Here is a 21,820-nt window from a genome sequence, read left to right on the forward strand (position 1 = left end):
TCTCTGCTGACCACCATTTAACCATGATGCCCCACTGAAATACATACTCATGGCCTATTCACAGTTCAGCATGCTCCGCAGTACTTAATAAACTGAGTACTCAAACTGTCTTTTTAAAATTACAGAGAACATAATTAAACTCCAGAAATAAGCAGACAACAGCAATTTTAATATAAGCATCCTACTTATGTAGAGAACTCTTATTTCAACTTGGCATTAATGACCAAACTCTTACTTCTGGATTCTAGCAAATCTCTAGAAGGCTTCCTTGAATCAGATTAAAATGTAAGGGGGCAAAATAAAACCTACTTCAGACATTTTGACACATAACATCCCTTTTAATCAGCAGGAAAAATGGTCAGATCAGCTCACTGGTGATACCCGACCTAACAAACCAGCAACAACCTGAACGTGGATGGAGACATTTGGCCTTCCCAGCAGCAGGCCATGGAAAAACAGATCGCAACATATATATTTGAACAGACCACTGACCAAATATAGCCAGCCCCCAACAATAACCACGTCCTGCTATCACAAGCGCAACACCGATTCTTATCTTGCAAACACTGACGTTCGTCGGGAGTCCAGCTCTTGGACAACCCCTGGAAGTTAAGCTCATCAGTGGGTCTTTGTACAATCGGGGCCCTAACGACCGCAGGGGTCTAATAAGTCAAATAACGGCCTGAAACCACCGCAGAGAGCCCATCCAGAGAGCCCACCGGCGCAAACCCCGAGGGTTCCCCAGTACACTGCCGTTATTTCAGCCACCGAATTCCCTACTGCGACGAGGAAAACAACACTTTCGGGACAAGCCGGGGCTCAGCACCCACCAGAGCCATCCCGAACTTCGCTCACAACACCGCGCCTTCTACAGCGAGCCGTCCCCACCGACATTACCCTCGCCCCGGCCCAGTGTGGATCGCGGGGGGGGGGGCTGGGGAAGCAACCCCCGGAGCGACGGGGAAGGGAGAGCTGCCGGGGACGGAGCATCACCCGCGCCCCAGCGACAACAAAGCTCCGGCCGGCCCGTGCGGGGGGAGCCCCCGGCGCTGAGAGGGGCCACAAAGTGACAGGCGGGCGCCCGGCGCCCCCTCCCCGCCGCCCGCGGCCCAGCGCGGCCGAGAGCCGCCCCCCCCCCCCCCCCAGCCTCAGCTCCCTCCCTGAGGTAAACAAGCGGGCGGCCCAGCCGCCGCCGCTCCCCCCTCTCCGCCGCCGCCCCGCACTCACCTCAGCGGCCCCCCGGCGCCCGGCCGGCCCCGGAGCGGCGCAGGCGGAGACGCACACAAAGGGTAATAAAGGGGGAGGAGGGGAGCGCGGGGGGTGGGGGCTGCCCAACTGCCTGCCGCTCCCCCGCCGAGGTGCCTCCCGCCGGGGCCGCCTCTCGGCTTCGCTCTCCCTCCGCCGACAGCCGCCGGGAAGGGGGGGTGGCGAGAGGAGAGAGAAGAAACTCCCCGAGCTCCTCCGGCGGGGCTGGGGGTGGGGGGGAAGAAACTCGGGGCGCCTGGCACCGGCCCCCCGCCCCCGCGCCGATGCCGAGCGGAATTAGCGCCCTGTCCCTTTAACGGTATAAATAACGGGCCCCCCCGCCCCCCCCGCGCTCCTCATCATCAGCTGCTGCTGCTGCTCCGGCTGCTGGGGCTCCGGCGCTGCCGGGGAGGAAGAGGGGAGGCAGCCACTGCGCATGCGCCCCGGGGGAGCTCGGGAGGCTGCGGGGGGGAGGAGGAGGGAGGGACGTGCCTTCCCACAGGGCCGCGCGCGCCGCGCGTACCCGGAAGGAGACCCGTCTGCGGGGCGGAAGGAAGTGCCCGGGCACGGACGGGGCGGAAGTGAGGGGGCGGGTGGGCTGGGCGAAGGGCAGCCCGCAGTCACGTGACGGGGGCGGGTAAGTGACGAGCGGCCTGCTGGGGGTGCGGTGAGGAGGTGCGTGAGCGTGTGGCGCGGCGGCGGTGGGTAACGCGGCCGCTGCCTCAGGCACGGCACGGCACGGCACGGCACGGCACGGCACGGCGAGTGCAGGGCAGAGGAGAGGAGGAGCCCCTCGTTTTGCCGTCCCCGATCTCTGGTAGTGCCGCCGGTGCTGGGGTTTGGCTTGCGAGGGGGGCAGTTGCTGCTCTGGCCCGCTGCCGTAGTCCAGCGTTGCCGGGCCGCCCCCCCCAGGAACTGTGTGGAAGCCGCGGAGGCGCGAACACGCTTCTCTCGGGTGTGGGTGCTAGGCGGGAGCGGCGCCTCCCGCTGGGAATGCGCGAGGAGCTCGGCCCGGGCGAGGGGAGGCTCGGTGGGGTGCGGCGGCTTGGTATCTGGGTAAAAAACGGAAAGGAGTGCGCTCCTCGGCCGGTAGCCTTGTTGCTGTTGCACTCCGGTTCATCTGATGGTTTCAGTTCAGGGTCTCCTTTGTGCTTTCGTGCCCTGCGCTCCTTCGTGTCTGATTCCGCAGTGACGACTTCATTTATGCGGGTTTTTTAGCAGCTGGTGTCGTTCTTTGGGGCCATAGCTACTGTGCTAAGGGCGGACGGTGCTGGCTTTACAACAGAAGGAGCAAAACTGAGAGAAGCAGCTGTGCTAAAATAAGCATAAATTGTTGTGGAGAAAGTCTTGGAAGCTTTCTGTTAGCACGGAGGAGGATTGGCTTTTGCTTATCTTGTTTAGGGAGACACTGGTTATTATAAGCTGCACCAGTTTAAGCATGGGCAGCCGATTGGTAATGTCAACACTTAGATGTTGTGACCTAACACATTACCATGCGCGTGTGGCTTGTTCCAGCTACAGAAGCGTACTGTTTTGAACTACCTGAAACACATTTAAAACGCGTGAATTACATTTGGTAGTTGGTCGGATGATGTACATATGTCACTTGTTAGTAGAGCTTACTCGGAGAGTACCGATGTGGTGGCTCACAGTGGTGTACCTAAAGCGTAAATGCTGCAAATGCCACTCCCGGTTCTGTGAGATCAGTTTGCGTGTAGCTGTGCCACCTTAGTGAACCTTGGCTAGCCTGCTGAGAATAATCATCGCCATTAGGAACTTGATGGCAGACCTTGAATTCTGCCCTATCAGTTGCCTTAGGCACTGTGTTGCGTTGAAAAGCGGCCTAAAGCGGATGCTTTCAAAAGTTGTATGAAAACATGGATTTAGTCTAAGCAGAAGTGAATTAAAAAACCTTTAAATGTTTCGGGTCTGTTTAGCTAGTAAGGTGAATTAACCACATCTTTATCAGTTAAGAAAAGACGTTTATTGGAACATAAGTTCTTTGAAACTAGGAACTAACTAGTTGGTTATACTAAATTTAGTTTACTAACATCGAAATACAATTTCTGATTAACATCATTTGGAAAGACGTATTCTTTAGTATTACCTTTATGTTTTTTTTCTTATTTAAAGATCAAGCCTTCTGCAATGAGTAAGCGTAAGGTGAAGGAGAGTGGTGGAGCAAACGGAGAATGCATTTCACAGGTTAGTAACATCTTTATTGGCTGACTTCGGTTTTAAGTTCTGAAACTTTTCCATCCTCTACCATCCATATCATTCTGTAATATTTTACTAGAACAGTTAAAGAGACATATACAGATGCACAATGTAATTTCTAGGGCTCTAAATGGTTTTTTTGTTTTTATTTTTATTTATATTCTGTATTTCAGCTTCTCATCTGATGTTTGTTTGCTCCAAGTGTTACATAAATGATCTACCTTTTGGAGTCTTAATAAAAGCAGTAAAGGATGGTCTTGAGCTTTTGCTACGATTTGTAGCAGCGGATTTGCATAAATCTATTTTTACCTAATCAGATTCTGTATCTCCCAGTTTGCAGGGTGAATCAGGATCTAGGTGGTTTGTTTTTAACAGCTTATGTGAGGCAGGACAGCAGCTGCCAAATTAGTTTTCAGTTAGTTTGTTGGGGTTTTTTTTAACCTTTATTCTTATGTTTCTTCAAAATGTCTGTTTAAAAACTGTGATGACTTTTGTAGTGAATTACTTCTGGTTTAGTGGTTTCTTATATTTTAATCTTTTCTTCATTGACTTATAAAATCCCTTTACAGGTGGAAAACTTTTTCACTTGTGAATGGACAATGCTGACTGCTTGTATTATTCACTAAACAGAATAAATTTGGAAATTAAATCAGTAAAGCTTTAGCGGAAGAAGAAGTAACTGACAAATCAGACAAATATAGCTCGTACTAAAAATTAATTTCATAAAGTGCAGTTATTAGCGAAACAGATTTCCATCTTCTGTCCATTACTTAGACTTGCTGACGAGTACTTCACAGAGATGCATCAACCTGTATTTATTTTTAAACCAAAACTGCTGAAAGCTGATGGTAGTAGTTCCACTGTAAATTATAAATTAGCCAAGTGTTAGAAGGTATCTGAACTGAATCTTCGAAGTAACTGTAAATTTGATACCAGTATTTAACTCTGATAGGCTGGAGTGGTGTTGTGAGTAGTGCAAAAACCATATTCGCTGGGGATTTTGGGGAATAATGAAATGGGTTATGTGTTCTTTCAGTCAGCTGGTAAATGTTTGTTTGCCTGTATTACACAGGAAGTTAGAACTACAAATTAGATGAACTACTGGTGTCATTCTGGTGACAAGTATAACATCCCTTTGGGTGGTGAAGGAAAGGAGCTGTAGCAGAAGAGACCAAAGGCACGCATTGCTATCATTTAGCTAAATTTTCTGTTCTGTGCTATAGGAATCTGTAAAATATTGTTGCTTGCTTCAGTGTTATTCTTACATTCAAGACCCCTGTATCAGTGATGACAATTAAAATTTCCATGTTCTTCCTATGGCTTTATTGCTGTTAATTACATTATTGGTACATCCTGGTATTTGAAGCTCCAAGCAGTTTTTCTTGTGTTGTATCCGTAGGTGCAGAAAATCTTACGTGAAAGATTCTGTCACCATTGTGCTGCTGGAAAACTGTTTGGGATTGAACATCAGTACAGGTGAGTGAACAAACTAAGTAATTTTGCTTTAACAACAGTAGAAAAATAATGGGATGAAGTTAGAATTTTCTGCTGCCTCTGTTTTTCTAAATTATACAGGCTTAAATGGCTTACAGCACAGTGCTTCTAAAAATTGTTTGCCTCAGATTTTATGTTTATACAACTGTTGCTCTGAGTTTTGTATTTCTTGTCATTGTTTCAAATCTGTAATTCCTGAAATGTTATTTTTGAGCCTGAAAACTACTTCTAGTGCATATTCTAAGGCTATATTTAATGACCTGAACAACCAAAAATTTTAATTCTGTTGTTGTGAATCTTTACTTTAGATTTCCCCCTGTTTATTGATAAGCTGTGTTAAAAGTTAATCTTAAACGCCGGATGCCAACATCATGTTTCTCGAAGTAGAGACCCATGTTCAAAACTTCTTGGGGTCATCTAGATGTGGAGGTTAAAGTCAGGAAGAAGGGACCTATTGTGACATTAATGCTATCTTAATACAAAGCCTTTTACAGGTGCAGGTCAAATTTAAAAAAAAATGTATTTCTGAAGAACTTGACTTACTTACAAAATCTTTTCCAAGAGTAGCTTCATGTGAGTTGAATCACCTGATGTGAGCATTAGTTTCCTTTCTGTTAGAGAAAGGAAAATAACATTCCTGCTGTTAGTGTAGAGAGTGTGGTGTCATATGTAGGCAGAGCTCACATAGGCATGTTGTGAGAAAATGTATTTCTGTGATGTTAGTGTTCTACACAGTGAGCCTCCCCTCTTTATACTGAAATTCTGAACAACAGTTTAGAGACTGTTCTCTGCTTAATACACCACCATTGGTGAACTGAACTGGAGAAAAACCATGATGAACTTACCAACTCTTATTTTCTTTCTCAAGATGTATCTGGGCTCTTTGCTATAGGTAGGTCCCAAACAGTGAGCAAACCCACATGCATTTGCTAGAACTGTTACATGATGGCTTTATCACTCCTTTAGAAGTGACTGCATAATGTCAATATTCTAAGTAAGAAAAAACCCCAACCCCCCCCCCCCCCCCCCAAAAAAAAAAAAACCCAGAAAAAGCCCCAGCATTTGTAAATGCTTGGGAATTGGAAGTGTCAGTAGTTGTTATGAGTACTTTAAATGTGGTACTGGGCAGTAAGTCTATCTGAAGATAATTTAGATTTGTTTTTTGTTCTTTTGGATGGGAATAGAATATGAATTTGAAGCTCAGTATTGCTATTACCATTCACAAGCTTTAAATACCTAAATTTAGCATATAATCAGTTTTGTGAAGATTGTCAAAATGAATATATTCCACTAGAATATTAATTTTTGCTGGTGTCAAGGCTTTCCTTCAGCCTGCCAGTCTTCGGGGGTTTTTTTGTGAACTGTGGTGGTATCACAGAAAGCAATCTTCCATTTTTAATTTTTTTTTAAGGAAGAAATAGTTATTGAAGTCTGTCTTTTCATGGGGGAGAATGACAGAACTTTAGTGCTACTCCCGACTTCTGCATGTTTTAATATCTTAAACTGTTTTAAGAGATCTGGTCGGTCAGCCTTTAGTACTTTATTGTCTTCCGTTTTGCATGCCCTGAGTGTTAGCTCTGAGAGCAAGTTGAGAAGTGTTAAGTTTTCTCATGTTCTAAGGAGCCTTTGAATTTTCCATAGTTTCAGTGAATGTTGTTTGCTTTGAAGTTTTTAACCTATTGCTGTTGTCAACACAGACATCTGCTGGATCTGCTGAAACGGACTACAGTTCATGGAGAAAGTAATTCTGCCCTTATTATTGGACCCCGAGGATCAGGAAAGACTGCGGTATAAACATGTATTAAAAGTTTACATGAGGTCAAATTAAGCACGAGTTAGATGGCCTCAATGAAGTCTTGGGAGGTTTTGGAGCTAGATTTTCATCTCTACCTGTTTGTAAAGAGAGAATTGCTTATTTTTTACACGCAATTTCAGAACAATCTAGGACTCCTTGGGAGCTAATTCTGTTGAATAACAAATGGAGAAATTGGTTTCTGAACAATCTACTGAAATTTTTCAAATGCTGAGTTCCTACTAATTCTGTAAAATAGAACAGCTTCATGTGCTGCCGACAAAAACGTACTGGTCCATCCTCACAGTGACTTGCAGAAGTATGCCTGGTTTTGGAATTCTTTTTGTGTCTTCACCAGGTTTTGTGACACACCACAGGTACCCAAAACATGTAAAGTGGAAATAATTTTATCAGAACAAGTTGCATTTGTCTTTCTGTGATCTGACAACATAATGGATTCTGCCTCCTTTCAGCATTTCTCCTATTGCAATCTCTGTGGTCCTTGCCACAAAGGAGTTTGTTCATCTTTGCAATTAAAGTCACATTTTGCGTACTCTTTAAGAGTTAAACTGCTATTGCTATTGGGCCTCTGCTGTAAAAATGACAGAAAAGGCATCCAAAAACTGCGAAAGGAGTAGATTGAGGGATGGATACAACTATAGTTGTTTGTATCTAGAGAATGGTAAAGCATCTTAATCCTGGTTTAAACATGTTGAAGAACATTGTTACCTTAATTGCTTGGAGGTAGAATAATGTATGGCAGTTCTAGTTTGCAAGTGTAGGTTTTGTATTTTAAAGAAACTCTTTTTAGTTGAGGTGTATGAAGGGTTGACATCTAAGGGTTATATACTTTAATATTGTACAAACAGTAAAGTCTTTTATGAGCATATGATTTGATGAATAGGTTGTCTGTTACTGCAAAAAGTATTTAAGATTGAAAAATTACAAAAATTACTTCAGAGATCTCCCCAGATGCTAAAGCAAGGGGCCTTCAATCTTTTCAATGTAGTTTAATGTAAATTAATAGGTGGTAAGCGTATCCATGCCAGAGCTGACCCCGGTCATTCTGCCTATTTGTTGATAGCTTATTTGTTTTACATTTCAAAAGCATTCAGTATCGTTACCTTCTGTTACCCGTGGCACTTCAGAAGGATAATTGCCAAAATACTATGGTGTGGTGGTGCGGAAAGAGTTGATAAACTGATAGCAGATAAGGATTCCTCCACCTATGTACTTCCTGCTCTTCTTGAACAGGGGTTTAGCTTTTTACTAGACTTACAGATTTGTAAGTAAGCAACACACGCTCTTACGGTGCAGAAAATAGTTTGTAGATTGTTATTATTTACAGTGTAGATATTCAAGGTACTATTGAGATTGTTGCCTAAGGGGCTAACCTGAATGAATGGCATCTGCTTATTGGGCATAAAGTTGAGAAACCAAGCACATACGCTTTTTTGTTCAATGTTTCCATAGAGCAAATATTGGCATCTGTAGTAGGAGTCTAACTATATCTGCTTTTAAATACATTATCAATAGAAAAGTAGGGATGAGCTCTATACTGCAAGAAAATTGGAGTACATGATAAAGATTTTTAAAAACCCACAACAGAATGATCTGTCTAACATCACATGCCCCCCAATCATTAAAACTATTACTTAAAATAATACTTTAACAATTTTTATTATTTAAACATTTTTTGTTACTTAAAGGTTTTTTTTTCCCCCAACCTTTTGCATAAGATTAGTGAAGATCAAAATTTGTGATCCTTCCTGCCAGAATATAAACAAATTAAACATGCAAAATGAATTATTTTCTTATTTTATATCAAGTGAAAGATGTTAGTTTTCAAAAAAGACTGCTAAAGACAAGCAAATTATATGTGTGTATATAACTAAATACATATGTGTACATACACATACATGGGAGCTGTAAATTCTTAGCTGAAGAAGCAAAAGTAAAGCATAGTAAGTGCATAAAAAGTTAACATTTCATCTCCATATATGCATTTTAATACAAGTTTCTAAAAAGTTTTGCCAAGAACAAGTTCTTGATAGACTGTTAATTTGGGACCCCTGAGTTTTATAAACAGTAGTTGATGTAATTATGTGCTGTTTCATGCTTCCTGACTTAAAGAGGAAAGGTAAAAGCATAGTGTCTTTAAAGATTTAAACAAAGATTTTTGTTCTGGAGCCTCTAATGGAGCAGTGAAACTGAATACTATACTAACTTGAGACAAATTCTCTCACATCTCAGACTGATAAAGCTTCTTTGGATTAAGGCAAAAGCCCTAGATATTAGTCCCCAAAATTAGTGACTAAAATACTGTAGTAATTTTTACATTTCTTTCTCTACTAATTCAGCAGAATGAACAAATGTAATTGCTACAGTCATGGCAGTGAATGTGAAGTTTTCATTTTAGTATTTTAGTCTTGAAAGTACTCAAAACCATTGTTATTTAATGAAACTGTGCATACTGTTTCCTATCTGCTAATAATCAATTTGTAAACTTATTGTTACTACGTAAGTCTCCTTCTAAAGAAATAATGGTGGGGTTTTTTTTGTTTTGATTCTTTTATTTCCCTAGTTACTAAATCGTGTCTTAAAAGAGCTTAAGGAAATGAAACAAGTTAGAGGGAACCTCTTGGAAGTTCGTCTGAATGGTCAGTAATACAACGTTATTCAAATGTCATGTTGCGTTTGGTTGCTTCTATTCTGTTGTATGTACTAAACAAAAATTTCGGTTTCAGCAATTAAAATCTCAGTTATGGATGCATTTGTCTGTGAGCTCTATATAAACAGAACTTCTGTGCTTTTAATGACTTATCAAAATCCTAAAAATCGGTTTAGTTGTGACCCAGTTCTTTTAAGTGACTTTTTCTTATATGTAGAAAATTACTGTTTAGTCTTAATTTATAAAAAACATAGCTTTGTAAGGCTGGAAATCGAGAGAAACATCTGGATAAGGTTCCTAGTGGCAGTAGATGTGGTCTCTTGGAGTGAAGAACTGCCAATTCTTCATGAAAAAATGTATTGTTTCAGGGCTTCTGCAGACTAATGATAAAGTGGCCCTGAAGGAAATCACCAGACAGCTGAACCTGGAAAATGTAGTTGGGGATAAAGTTTTTGTAAGTATCAACTTTATTATACTCTTTGCTTATATCTCTCAAAAAACTTTGCCTAGAAAACTGGCTTTATAGTCTGCAGCTGTTGAGACTGAATGGGCTGTGACTCATTTATGTTAGTACTGAAGTCAGTAGTAAAGAGAATAGCTAAAGTGCTTCAGATTATATTTAATGAGCATTTTTGAGAGGCCATCTTCTGTTGTGACAGAAGGTCCTTTTGAGCTCCTCGATAGGGCCCGTGAGATTGACGGAGTTTACATATTTGAGAGTCATGTATAATACTAATCCAAGTGGCTAAAGCAGAATTAGGAGGGGGGTGAAAGGTGAAATTGCAATAGATGAGGTTTATTTTCCTCAGTTGCATTTGGAAAGCTAAAGAGAGATGTTACTGCTTCGGCTAAGAAAAAACGGAGAACTAGGTTGGAGGCAGTGTAGAATACAAGATTGTCATTATTAGGCTATATTTTCTTTTTGAAATGCTTGTTTCTTGGGCTGTGCTTTGGTTTCTTACTTATCCCAAATGATTTTAGATACAGAGAATGGAGAACCCTTTCTAATCATAAGCTAAAATTTTCCCAAATACAGCAGCAGTAATAAAAGGAAATGGCAAGAATTTGATTTCAGCGTAGTCATTTGAATGAGTTGTCCTTTCAACAGAGAGCTAGAACAACCTTTCAAAGTCCACAGTTCTACCTCCAAAAATGCTGGATGCAGAACTGGACTTAAATATGCTTAATTCTCCTGTAATTTTCTCCATTACATTACTGTGGAGTACTACTTTAAACTCTTAACTTTTGGTTGCACATGGCCAGAGAAACATACTGATTTGCGGGAATGTCTGTCCCCTCTTCAACTTCCTATCTTAGCTTATGCAATTTACAATTGGACCATTAATTGGCTTTTCTACCTTCTTTGATTGGGTTTGTGGTCTTCAGTTGTAGTTACTTCCCATCTCACATCCTGTGTACTTCAGGGAGTATAAATGTGTGTAGCTGAAGCAGGGTGGTCATAGCAATCCATTGTTGTCTGTCATGAATGTTTGATGCTTTGATCTGTCTAACAAGGTTGCAGATTAAAAAGCCGCATACTGATGTTTCTCAGTGGAACATTTTGTTGGTTTTTTGTGTGCGTGTAGAGGGAAAATGTATGTGCATTAGCTATTTAAGGAAAAATAATGATATTTACAAAGTTAGCTTATAGCATTCTTCTCATTGCTAATTTTGGCCTGTTTGGGGTTTTCAGACTGGAAAGAAGTGGATCAGTGTAGGGTTAACTCCCCATTTTCTTGTCCTGTTGAGGTGATGATTATACAACATGAAGTAACAGAAGTTTTTTGAGAGCAGGGGTTTAGAAGGAGATGGCCTTTGTTACGTGCCTGAACTGGACATAGCTACACAGTTCTGAGAATGACACTGAAAATCTCTTGTGAAACATTTTTTTTCTCTGTATAGGGCAGTTTTGCTGAAAATCTTGCGTTCCTTCTTGAAGCTTTAAGGAAAGGTAGGTACTAGTAGCCCCTGTTCTGAAATAGTGTGTATGCATGTTTGTCATTTGAATGAAAAGTTAGCATATATGTGTGTGCATCTATGTGTATATAAGTGTTACGAAGAAACCTAGCCCAAGAAAGTGTTATGGTTACAAAATAATGTAAAACATACATAACCCCAAACAAACATATGCTTAACATAACTGAGGCTGTAAAGGCTTGCATGTGATGATCACAGATTCTTTTATCCAGATTGAAGCTATTGAAAATAGTGCTTTTTTTAAAAAAAAAAAAAGAACATAGAAGTCTGCCTTCCCTTGCAACCAGAAATTATGCTTGGCAGAATAATACAAAACCTTATCAATTTTTCCATGTATTTTTGTTTCTACTGTTGTAGCAGTGCTTAAATGAAAGGAGGGCTTAATGACAAGCTAAAAGAAAATAATGTAAGTTGTTAAACTGGGAGTTTGTGAGAGCTTGCAGAGATGGAAGCCCAAGGATGAGCTTACCAGACTAACTTTTCAAATTGCTGTCTCAGGAGATCGAACTAGCAGTTGTCCAGTCTTGTTTATACTGGATGAATTTGACTTGTTTGTTCATCACAAGAATCAGACGCTGCTCTATAACCTCTTTGATATATCACAGTCAGCCCAGACTCCAGTAACAGTTATTGGACTTACATGTAGGCAGGTAAGAAACAGCACTTTATAATTCAGTGTTTTCAGCTGTTTTAAAGAGACTGTTGCCTTAGTTGGGATGTTTTCTGCTCTCCTGGAGCCTTGCTTAGTTTACTAAGAGACTGTTATTATGCATTTTTCTGACTTTAGAATTGGGATGGGGAGTAAGGGTGATTAAAAAAAAATGCAGTAATTTGTGCTGAGAGTAAACTTGGATAACCAAAATACTGCAAAGCCTTCCTTTGCACTGCTAAGTGAGCAGCTTTACATGTCTAAGGAGACACAAGGCTGTGGTCCTGTATTACCGGAGGAGAGTTGTATTTTTATCCATGTGGCTGTTTCATATTAGCAGGGACTGTTGTTCTGTCTTTGGAGAGGCTCCTGGGCGTTGCAGTTTCTTGGTTGGTAAGAACAGAATGGTATTAATCTACAGTGTTTAAAACATTGTTCTGGGGACAAGGAATATTTTTAAGCAAACACTTCAGTAGGGCACTATTGCTATAAAATTACCATGTTCAAAATAGGTTTAGGATCCATGTTAAACTTGCTGTGATATTTACAATAACATTGTAGGGAACTGTGGACAAATTTTGTGTATACTGTGAAATGATGACATTTTTGACACTATGGAAGTTGATATTTTATAAAATTATACTGTTTTTCTCAGTAAACTGGATTGGTGGTAAAGATAGCTGGGTTATGACAAGAAGAATGATTAAAATCTTCCATTGCAGCCTAAATCTTCGGTTGATTGGGCTTTGGTGATGTTTAGCTGGGCACATTGCTGAAAGTTGAGTAATTAATAATTGATTTAGTAAATTCCGATCTTATCTTTTGTGATGGGGCTTTGACCAACCTGGTCTATTAGACATCCTTGTCTGTGGCAGGGGGCTTGGAACTATATGAGCTTTAAGGTCCCTTCCAACCCAAACGCTTCTGTGATTCTGTGATTACTGTCCTGAGTCTGGTATCCTCATCATGCATCGTTTAGAACCCTGTATTGCTCTGTTTTGGAATGTATTCAGGGTGGAGTCTTCAGAGGCCATACCATGGTTGTGGTGATAGCTGTTGCTTCTGAACTCTACTTAAATCACTGGTCTCTGTTGCTTATGATTTCTAAATCCAAAGGTGTCTTTGTATTTTGCATTGTTGGCTCTCTGTTTACACTTACTCCTCCCTTTTGGTGAGGAGCTTCAGTATTCTTACAGCATTCTTTTGGTTGTTTTTTTTTTTTTAAGTGGAAATAAAAATACTGAAACTAATGCTCATTAAACCCTTAAAAAACTAAAAAGGACCACCCAAAATTCCTAGTAACTAGGAGTGCAATCTTTCTATGCAAATATCAGGTAGGGTAATAGTACTGGGTTTCTCAGGATGAACACCACAGCTTGTTTTTGATGCCATCTATTGCCATACGTTCTGAGAAAAGTAAGCTTTTCTCCCTTACACTGACAACCTGATGGCAGACGTGCTTAGTTCTGTGTGACAGTCCTGGAAGATAAATACAGGCTCTTAAGTGTTTTGGGGTACTTTTAAGCTGGATTCTTTTGGTCTGATAAAAGGCATGTGAACTGACAGCTGTCAGCCTCCGTATCTACTAACTAGACAACTGGTCTAGAGCCACAGTGGCTAAAACATCTTGAATGCAGACTTAAGTAACTGAAATATTTACATAATCAATGGAGAAATTTTGCTGGGTATCCTAGCAACTAATTAGCCTGTGTGATGTAGTGCAGCACGTGATTCGGGTGAGTGGCCAATCATTGGGCATTTTGTGGCACATGGATTATAATAATTAGCAAAGGTCTTACTAGAAGATTTCAAGCCTGAGAATTTAATAATTCCTTTTTTTTTAAACAGGATTTACTTTGGTGTTTTGTAGTTTTCATTCTAGCACAGAATGCATTAAATGCAGCTACTCTTTTTAATTATCATTTGTACTTTTTTTTTCACCAAGGATATTCTGGAGCTGTTGGAGAAGAGAGTGAAGTCAAGGTTCTCTCACCGACAGATATATTTGATGAATTCTTTTGATTTTAAACAATACATGAAGATATTCAAGGAACAGCTTGCTCTTCCTGCTGAATTCCCCGACGAGTCATTTGCACAAAAATGGAATACTAATGTTCAGGTATTTAAAGCTCTTTATACTTGGTTTTAGTAAAACTCCTAGAGTAAAACCAGTTAATAAGTGCAAAGCCTTCACCTCAGATTAGTATTTCCTTTCACTATTTGAGTTTGATACAGAATAATAAATTGTGATAGGGAATCTTTGATTATTCAAGGCCAGAGGTAAAATTAGAAGACCAGAAAGTTAAGGTTAGACACAAAGAGCTGTATTGTCACATGTAATCTGAGCTCTTCCTGCAAGTCAGCTGACTGTATTTTCTCAGGTGAGTAGGAAATACTTGCTGAGACAACTAAAGTACTGGGTTGTTTTTTTTTTTTCTTTTATTTATTAGCATCTCTCAGAGGATAAAACTGTGCAGGATGTGCTGCAGAACCTTTTTCACTACAGTAAAGATCTGCGCTCACTTCACTTGCTCTTGGTATGTATTTTGATGTCTGTCTATATAGTATCTTCCTGCTTTTCAGTAACTTGTGCCTTTCAAGCCAGTCTTCTGGCATTGAAAATAACTTTTGCCAGGCCTTTCCATGTATAAAGCAAAACTGGGGGTGAAATACTTTCAAATTGTTTTTTCCTTTCTGAGATTCTTTTTGGTTGCTGGAGAATCCTGAGAACTGCTTGTACTGAAACCTGCTTTTGCTACATGGAAGTCTGTTGTTGCACCTACATATTCCTCCTTTCCCTAAATCTGTCCCTGTACTGAACCTGCTGCTGTTCATCAATGTCTGTTATCTTCAAAGATCAGTAAATTTGGGCTCCAATTTTTTTTTTTTTTTTTTTTTTTTTTTACCACTGTGGCTTAACTGTGTTCTTGCATCACCTTCTGCTCTCTGCTTTGTCATCCTGCTGGCGCTGTTAGGGTGTGTCAGTGTTCCTTGCCTGTTCCTTGAGCTGCTGTAGCATAATTCTGTGTAGGTATCTGTACTTTCAACATAAAAACACACAGTGCTCTTATGGAACTGCTTTTAGTTGAGTAACTGTCACTTAAAGCCAAAATGGTTGTTGTTGTCATCCCTTTTTTCACTCCTTCTTCCTAAGCCATTGCCCTTGCTGCTGTACAAGGTTACTTGCCTTTATGGACTGGTTGCTCCTGGGTACCTCTTCAATAAGAGTGTTCCCATATGCCTAAAGTCTTGTTATTCACACAGAGGAAATGCTTTTGTTTTCTTTTATCACTTCCAATTTCTTCTTATGCAGAGTATCAGATAAAATCACTTTATGAACTGTTTGATTAGGTACCGCTTTGTTTTCCAGAGCTGGTTTGATATGTGGAGCAATTTAGGTAGCCTAGATGCTGTCCTGAATTTGTTCGTTACCGTGACACTAGTCCGGGAAATGTGGTCTTAATCTTTTAAATCTTGAGATGCTGGAAGCTTGAGGCTACTAATCCCTAGAAAATACTGAGATAGAAGTTAATGCTTGTCTTCCAAGTGATCACATTATCTGGCACCAAGGGCCTGAGGAAGCTTTCAAAACTGCACTTGGTAGCTTCAACCTTTCCCAGTTATGTTAGGGGTGGAAGGAAAGCCGCCCCCACTGTGTAGGGAAAAATTAGACTGCTGCTCCTGTGTTAGAATAATTCTGTGTTCAGTTAAGTAGGAGGTAATGCTGATGGTCAGCTTCCTGCTGTCAGGACAGATGAGCTGAAGCTTAATGCATGGTCAGGCTCTCTCAGATGGTTATTTCTCTCAAAACTGGCCTTCCCTCACTTACGTTTTTTAGTACAATTAATATGAATGCACTAACTTTGATTACTAAAGAGATTTTTTTTTTTAACCATCTTAAAATCTCTGTGTTTCTGTCAGGTGTGAAAACCCCACTGAACATACCTGAACATGTGCAAGGATTCAGATTTTAACCTTCTGCTCGGTGGTGGGCTCTTCTTGGAGTCTTCAGTGCTGACAGCTTTACCCAGTGCTGGGCTTACAGTCACTCCAAAACCTAGACCATAGACTTTCTGTTTTAGTTTTGAAACAGTGAGCATGATCCAAGCCCTCTTTTTGGTAGTCTTCTCTTTATTGGAGTTTATTACAAGATTGCAGATTATTTTGAAGTTAAGGGCACCCAGTTCTGTCCCTGTGGCTTCAGTGAATGCCAGAAAAGAGGCAATGGCTATCTATCTGAACAGCCTCTTCTCGAGCTCCATGTGTAAGGAGACAAGGAGAATGGAGAAGGACTGGTGGTAGATAGCACTGGATGTTCAGGGTGAAAGACCTCAGTGAAATTAAGTTTTTTCATCACACAGACCTGCAAAAGTAGGAAGTAGTCACTAAAAACATCTGTTTTTTTCATTTTGTCCACAAAGTATTTACGAGGCAGATAGTTAAAGTCCTGAAGAGCAAGTGAAGGTCACTGCAGTGTGCCTGCTGCTGCAGAAAGCCTTGGGGCTAATCCAGAGCTTTGGAGGGGTGGTGGTAGGAGAGGTCAGTTAACTATCTATTAACTCACACTTGTTCAAAACTCACTTCCTGTGGCAGGTAGCTGAATGTTGTTAAGGATTCATAGTGTAAGAAGGTGAGACTTCAGCAAATGCTCTGAAGGGGTCACTCCTATTCTGTAAGCTGCATGGTGCCTTCAGGCACTTCCTTGGCACTTCCTGTTCTCTGTCACAAAGGTGTGTTTAAACCAGTTGTGAGTCAGCAATCACTAAAGTATGCTAATGCACCGAAATGAATATAAACAAGGTAATGAGTGTTTATGTCCTCCAGTGAGAAGGCTTTAAAGTTCTAAGCCTGGAAAACCTTCCTGGCAAAATGCAGTTGTAGCTACCAGCTATTTACAAGGTTTTTGGTCTGCGCTTACTGTGTGTGGGGGGGGTTCATTAATGTTTCCAGTAGGTGACTCCAGGGGAAATGTGTTCTTCTGTATTTCACCCCCAAGCAGAAAGTATGTCTGGTAATTAGTAATTAAGTGGAAAATGTCTGCTGCTTTATTTTTAGATGCTCGCTCTAAGTAACGTTACTGTGCATCACCCACTTATCACTGCATCAGATCTCCATGAAGCAAGCAAGCAATATCGAACGGACTCAAGGGCAAATATTGTACATGGTAAAGCTCAGCTTCCCCTCTCCCACCCACAAATGTTTCTTAGGAGTATGAAACTCAAGTCTCTCCCTGAACTTCTCCTGATGCAAGAGATACTGTCTAGGGCAGTGTGCCTGTTGGTATGAGCTGCACAGGGAATACCACTCCCACAGAATGCTCCTGGGCATTCATACATGTGTGTGGGTATAATGATGCTGAATAAACTAGAGATGGAGTTACAGACTAGTAAAGAGCTTGGCCAGTGCACCACTATGATGTGGGCTTACAGCTAGCAGTGCCAGATGGCTAGTTTGCGGCTTCATTGCTAGCCAGGAATAGCACTGGTAGCCTGGGCAAAGGAACTGGCATAGACCGTGTGTCTGTCCTGCTGACATGGTGGAGGAAGGGAAGATGCTGACCCCTTCCTGCATCACCAGCAGGTTCAGGAAGGCGATTCTACTCCTCTGCTCTGCTCTCATGACACTCTACCTGGAGTACTGCATTCAGCTCTGGGGTCCTCTGAGACTTGGGCTTGTTCAGCCTGCGGAAAAGAAGGCTCCAGGGAGACCTTAGAGCAGCTTCCAGTGCTTAAAGGAGCTGACATGAAAGCTGGAGAGAGGCTTTTTACAATGGCAGGACAAGGGGGAGTGGCTTTAAACTGACAGAGGGGAGATTTAGATTAGCTATTGGGAAGAAGTTATTCACTTGTGAGGGTGGTGAGGCACTGGCACAGGTTGCCCAGAGAAGCTGTGGCTGCCCCATCCCTGGCAGTGCTCAAGGCCAGGTTGGACGGGGCTTGGAGCAACCTGGGCTAGTGGAAGGTGTCCCTACCTGTGGCAGCAGGCTTGGGCTAGGTGAGTTTTAAGGTCCCTTCCAACCCAAACCAGTCTGTGATTCTTGCAGTGCTGGTAGCTGGGGGTACAGGAGGTACTTCAGCTGTTGCAGTAAAGCCTCTGTGACTTGCAGCAGCCTGTGCTTGGGTATCTACAGAACTGAAGTGTGAACTTGAATTCTGTACTCTGGGAGCTCAGCCGCATGCGCTTACCTGCCGTTAGTTGAGCTGCTGTTCCTGCTGTACAGGCCCTTCTGGCATGTTTCTGTGAGCTGCTGCCACCATCACACCACCTGGGGGTTCTCCCTTTCTAAACCGTGGCAGAGGGGATGTACCGGGCACTACACTATGGTTTTCTCTGAAAAGCATTCTGGAACCTGCACAAACAGTGAGAGAGATACAGGTCTCCTGGTGATGTGATACTAAGTCTTAAATACAGTTAAAGGGGGAACTGCTTCCCTGACCAGGAAAGGTTAACTCAGCCCATGGCTTCCTCCGTGGCTCCCAGGTTTTACAGGGTTAGATTTGGCTTGGGTCCTGCGCTTCCCAAAGTCTCCTCAGGACCATGGAGCTGATCTGCTGTGTCACTTCTTCAGCTTCAGATAACAAATAACCTTTTCAGAGTCTCACTTCATGACATACTGTCCAGTACCAGTGGGATCGTCTTGGTGCTCCTGAACATCTGTGTCACTCCATACAATTGCAATAGTGGCTTTTCTTTGTATTTATATTTACATTACTTGCTTTTTTGATGGACACAGCCCATTTCTTTGAATAGCTGGGGAAAAAAGTGTTCTTTTACCTGGCCTCTCAGATTTTGGATTTTTATTTTTTTACATGAAGAACATATATAACACAAATAGGTGAGGCCTACAGCATATAAAAATAGTAGGAGAGCTGCTTGCATTTGTGAGATGAAGTATTTAGAGCTCTTATCTTTCCCTCTAGGTTTGTCTGTCCTGGAAATCTGCCTAATTATAGCTATGAAACACTTGAATGATGTTTATGAAGGAGAACCCTTTAACTTCCAGATGGTTTACAATGGTGAGAGAAATGCCTGAACCTTACCAACCCTACATCGGTTACTTCCCCTAAGTAACTCACTCTGTTTTTTCCCATTACTGCTACAGAATTCCAGAAGTTCATACAGAGGAAGGCACACTGTATGTACAACTTTGAAAAGCCTGTTGTCATGAAGGTAAGCCTGAAATGTCTTTTTTATTTAGTTTTTTAATGGTAAAGTCTTGAGGTGTCTTTTATTTCTTAGGGCAGAGATGCTGAGTAGTCAAATGCAGCTCTTGATGCACGACAGGGCCCTTGGGGTTAGAGCTTGGAGCAAGTACCTCGGGTGGGAGCTCAAGGCAGTGCCCAGCTGGGAAATAGCTACAGCTGGAAGAGTTTAGCACCAGTGTGAAGCCTTTCTCAAGGGAGCCTAACTTAGTTGGGATTAGGGGTTCAGTGAGACTGACTATCAGAGATGGCTTCCAATGGAGAGCTTTCTGTATGTGCACAGGTGTCTTCAGTGAGCATGTTCACTTCTGCTCTCCAAAGCTTCAATTAATTTTACCCCATCAAAAATGGGCTTTTCTTAATCCAGTAGGTCTGACTGGGCTGTGGAATCAGTCTGCAGTCTGAGATGGCCGGCTTGCTCAGACAGCTACAGTCTGAGGCGCAAGTTGGGAACTGTGTTTTGGTTCAGGTGCTCCCTTCTCTGTTGATGAATTAATCCAGTTGTGTGGTCAAAGCTGCCTTCCCCTCTTCCAACTGAGCACACTTGGTTTCCAGTTCAGTGTCATTCAGCTGGAAATTATGTAATGCTGTCTGTGTGCTTGGCATAGACCTTCCCATTGGCTTCCCTGAATAACAGCATCATTCCCAGTTACCTGTATACTGGATTTCAAATACGGTTTCTCTAAGAAGGAAAGTGAATTCTACATCAGCCAGCATAGCTGACATACTTTGCTATATATGCAAGGGATGTGAAGTAGACCAGAGCTGTTGTCAAACAGCTGTTTGGCTGGCACATCACACGCTTGCATCAGGAGTGTCTCTGGTCATCCAAAATGAGCAATGTCATCTTCTGTCTCTTAATTATTTTTCATTTTGTTTTTAGGCATTTGAACACTTACTACAGCTGGAATTAGTAAGGCCAATAGAAAGACCAAATATACGTGCTCAGCGCGAGTACCTCCTGATGAAGCTGCTGTTGGACAGTACTCAGATCATGGATGCCCTGCAGGTGTACCCAAACTGCCCCGTGGACGTGAAGCAGTGGGCAGCCTCATCACTCAGCTGGCTCTGAACTTTCTGGAACTTGCAGCATCTCTTTCTGCATCCAGGTTTTTTGAGTTGAGTATGAGCTGCAGCAGAGGGCACGTTTTCCCACAGGAGGTAACTGTTTGGGAGAAGCTTTGCTGATTGATGGGGGAGAACTGCTCCGAAGTTATGTTCTGATGGCCCTAACAGTGATGAAGGGGAATGCTCTGGCAGTTGAGCTCAGCTCGGTGCCAGCTTTTCCTCTGGTGCAGTTTCCATTTCATATAAATCTTGAGTTCCTTGGTCTGGGATTGACTGTGTGTGGCACAGTTACCTCTCAAATGCTGTTTGAAGCTCATACGTGGTGTACTTTTTCTTCTCAAATTTGAGTTGATGCAGAAAACTTATTAGTTAACCTTTAAAGACAGCAAATGGTGTTTTGGGGTGAAGTACAACCTGCCTTGTCCAGGTTACTCAGCTCTTTCTGCAGGGAACAGCCTGCAGGGCCTGTGTCCCCCTGTGCTGGGGCAGCTCTGTAACACCAACAGATACCCCTGGGGAGCTCCTGCGGGCTCTGTGGCTCATTGCTGGGGAGAGAAATCTGTCTGACAGCAGGGGGAGGGAAGGCTCTGTCTGGAAGGTCCACACTACTGCATATGTACTTCAGTGATACCTGTCAGAAGTACAGTTCCTCCCAGGTAAGAGTTACCGTTGGTTTGGTACCAGAACATGTCACGAAAAGCCTTGCTGCAAGGGTAGCACAAACTGTAAATAAAAAAGTTGCCACAAGATGTTGTTCAGAAGTACTTACCCAGGCAGGAGAGCGGGTGTGGAGCCAACATGGACCTCCTCACAGCGTGGTGCGGCTCACGCAGTTCAAGGTGCACCTCTGAAATGGGGATGAAGGGGGGAGTACGGCTACTTGCCGAGTAGAGAGCAGAGGTGGTAAAAGGTGATGCCAGTGGTAAAAGTTACTTTCATAGACGCACGTGGCTGTGGGGCTGGAGACAAACCAGCAGGTGCGTCAGGTACAACTGCAGAGGGGGCAGAGCTGCTGCCATTGGTTGGGGGTCCTGCTGCTGTGTTCAGGGATGGGACGCTGCTGAGGGCTCTCCTCACCCTGCTGTGGGGAACAGGCACCCACAGGTGGGGTGTGGGCAGGTCACACCCCTGGCAGAGCAACTCAGCAGCCCCAGGTTTGGAGGGGCTGGCTGGTGAAACTGAACATGTTCAGAAGGAAATGGGGACCGGCTTTAATTCAGGATAAAGGCTTGGGAGGGAGCCCCACACTTTTAGGGGCAGGAGGCTACAGGGGCAGTTCTGCAGCAGGCGGCTGCCCTGCTGCCCAAGGGCAGGGGCAGGGCCCTGGGGCAGGAATGGTAGAAGGGAGTGTGGAATTACGGGAGCATCGCTGGAGCCTGCCTATGGCCCCCTCCTGCAGGAGGGAGCCCACCCTCGTGCTCACCTCAGAGACTGGGTCCTGCGCTGTGCACTGCACTGCTGGTTAAAACCCCAGAGCTGGAAAGTGCCCCCTCCTGAGAGAGGAG

The 21,820-nt window shown here is 42.8% G+C and overlaps 2 protein-coding genes across 13 annotated transcripts in view; one reads left to right on the forward strand and one right to left on the reverse strand.

Moving 5' to 3' along the window:
* Window positions 1-1,678, reverse strand: part of MBD5 (methyl-CpG binding domain protein 5) — a 159,653-nt gene extending 157,975 nt beyond the window's left edge. For all 7 annotated transcript variants that reach the window (XM_065671240.1, XM_065671239.1, XM_065671243.1 and 4 more), the window contains exon 1: window positions 1,228-1,678. The gene's annotated coding sequence lies outside the window, so the exon portion shown is untranslated. The remainder of the gene's footprint in view (window positions 1-1,227) is intronic.
* Window positions 1,271-21,062, forward strand: ORC4 (origin recognition complex subunit 4). 6 transcript variants are annotated; one of them, XM_065671249.1, is made up of 14 exons: window positions 1,271-1,289; window positions 3,379-3,450; window positions 4,862-4,938; window positions 6,654-6,744; window positions 9,333-9,408; window positions 9,788-9,873; window positions 11,322-11,370; window positions 11,895-12,046; window positions 13,991-14,164; window positions 14,496-14,582; window positions 17,101-17,209; window positions 18,966-19,061; window positions 19,148-19,215; window positions 20,131-21,062. In XM_065671249.1, the coding sequence occupies exons 2-14, from the start codon at window positions 3,394-3,396 to the stop codon at window positions 20,317-20,319; spliced, it is 1,311 nt and encodes a 436-aa protein (XP_065527321.1). In that variant the 5' UTR covers window positions 1,271-1,289; window positions 3,379-3,393; the 3' UTR covers window positions 20,320-21,062. The 6 variants fall into 6 exon arrangements, with proteins under 6 accessions (XP_065527321.1, XP_065527320.1, XP_065527319.1 ...); XM_065671248.1 differs by lacking the exon at window positions 1,271-1,289 and adding an exon at window positions 1,858-1,882; XM_065671247.1 differs by lacking the exon at window positions 1,271-1,289 and adding an exon at window positions 1,900-1,920.
* The last annotated feature ends 758 nt before the right edge of the window (window positions 21,063-21,820 follow it).

Source organism: Lathamus discolor, chromosome 3 (genome assembly GCF_037157495.1).
Source record: "Lathamus discolor isolate bLatDis1 chromosome 3, bLatDis1.hap1, whole genome shotgun sequence".
NCBI lineage: Eukaryota > Metazoa > Chordata > Aves > Psittaciformes > Psittacidae > Lathamus > Lathamus discolor.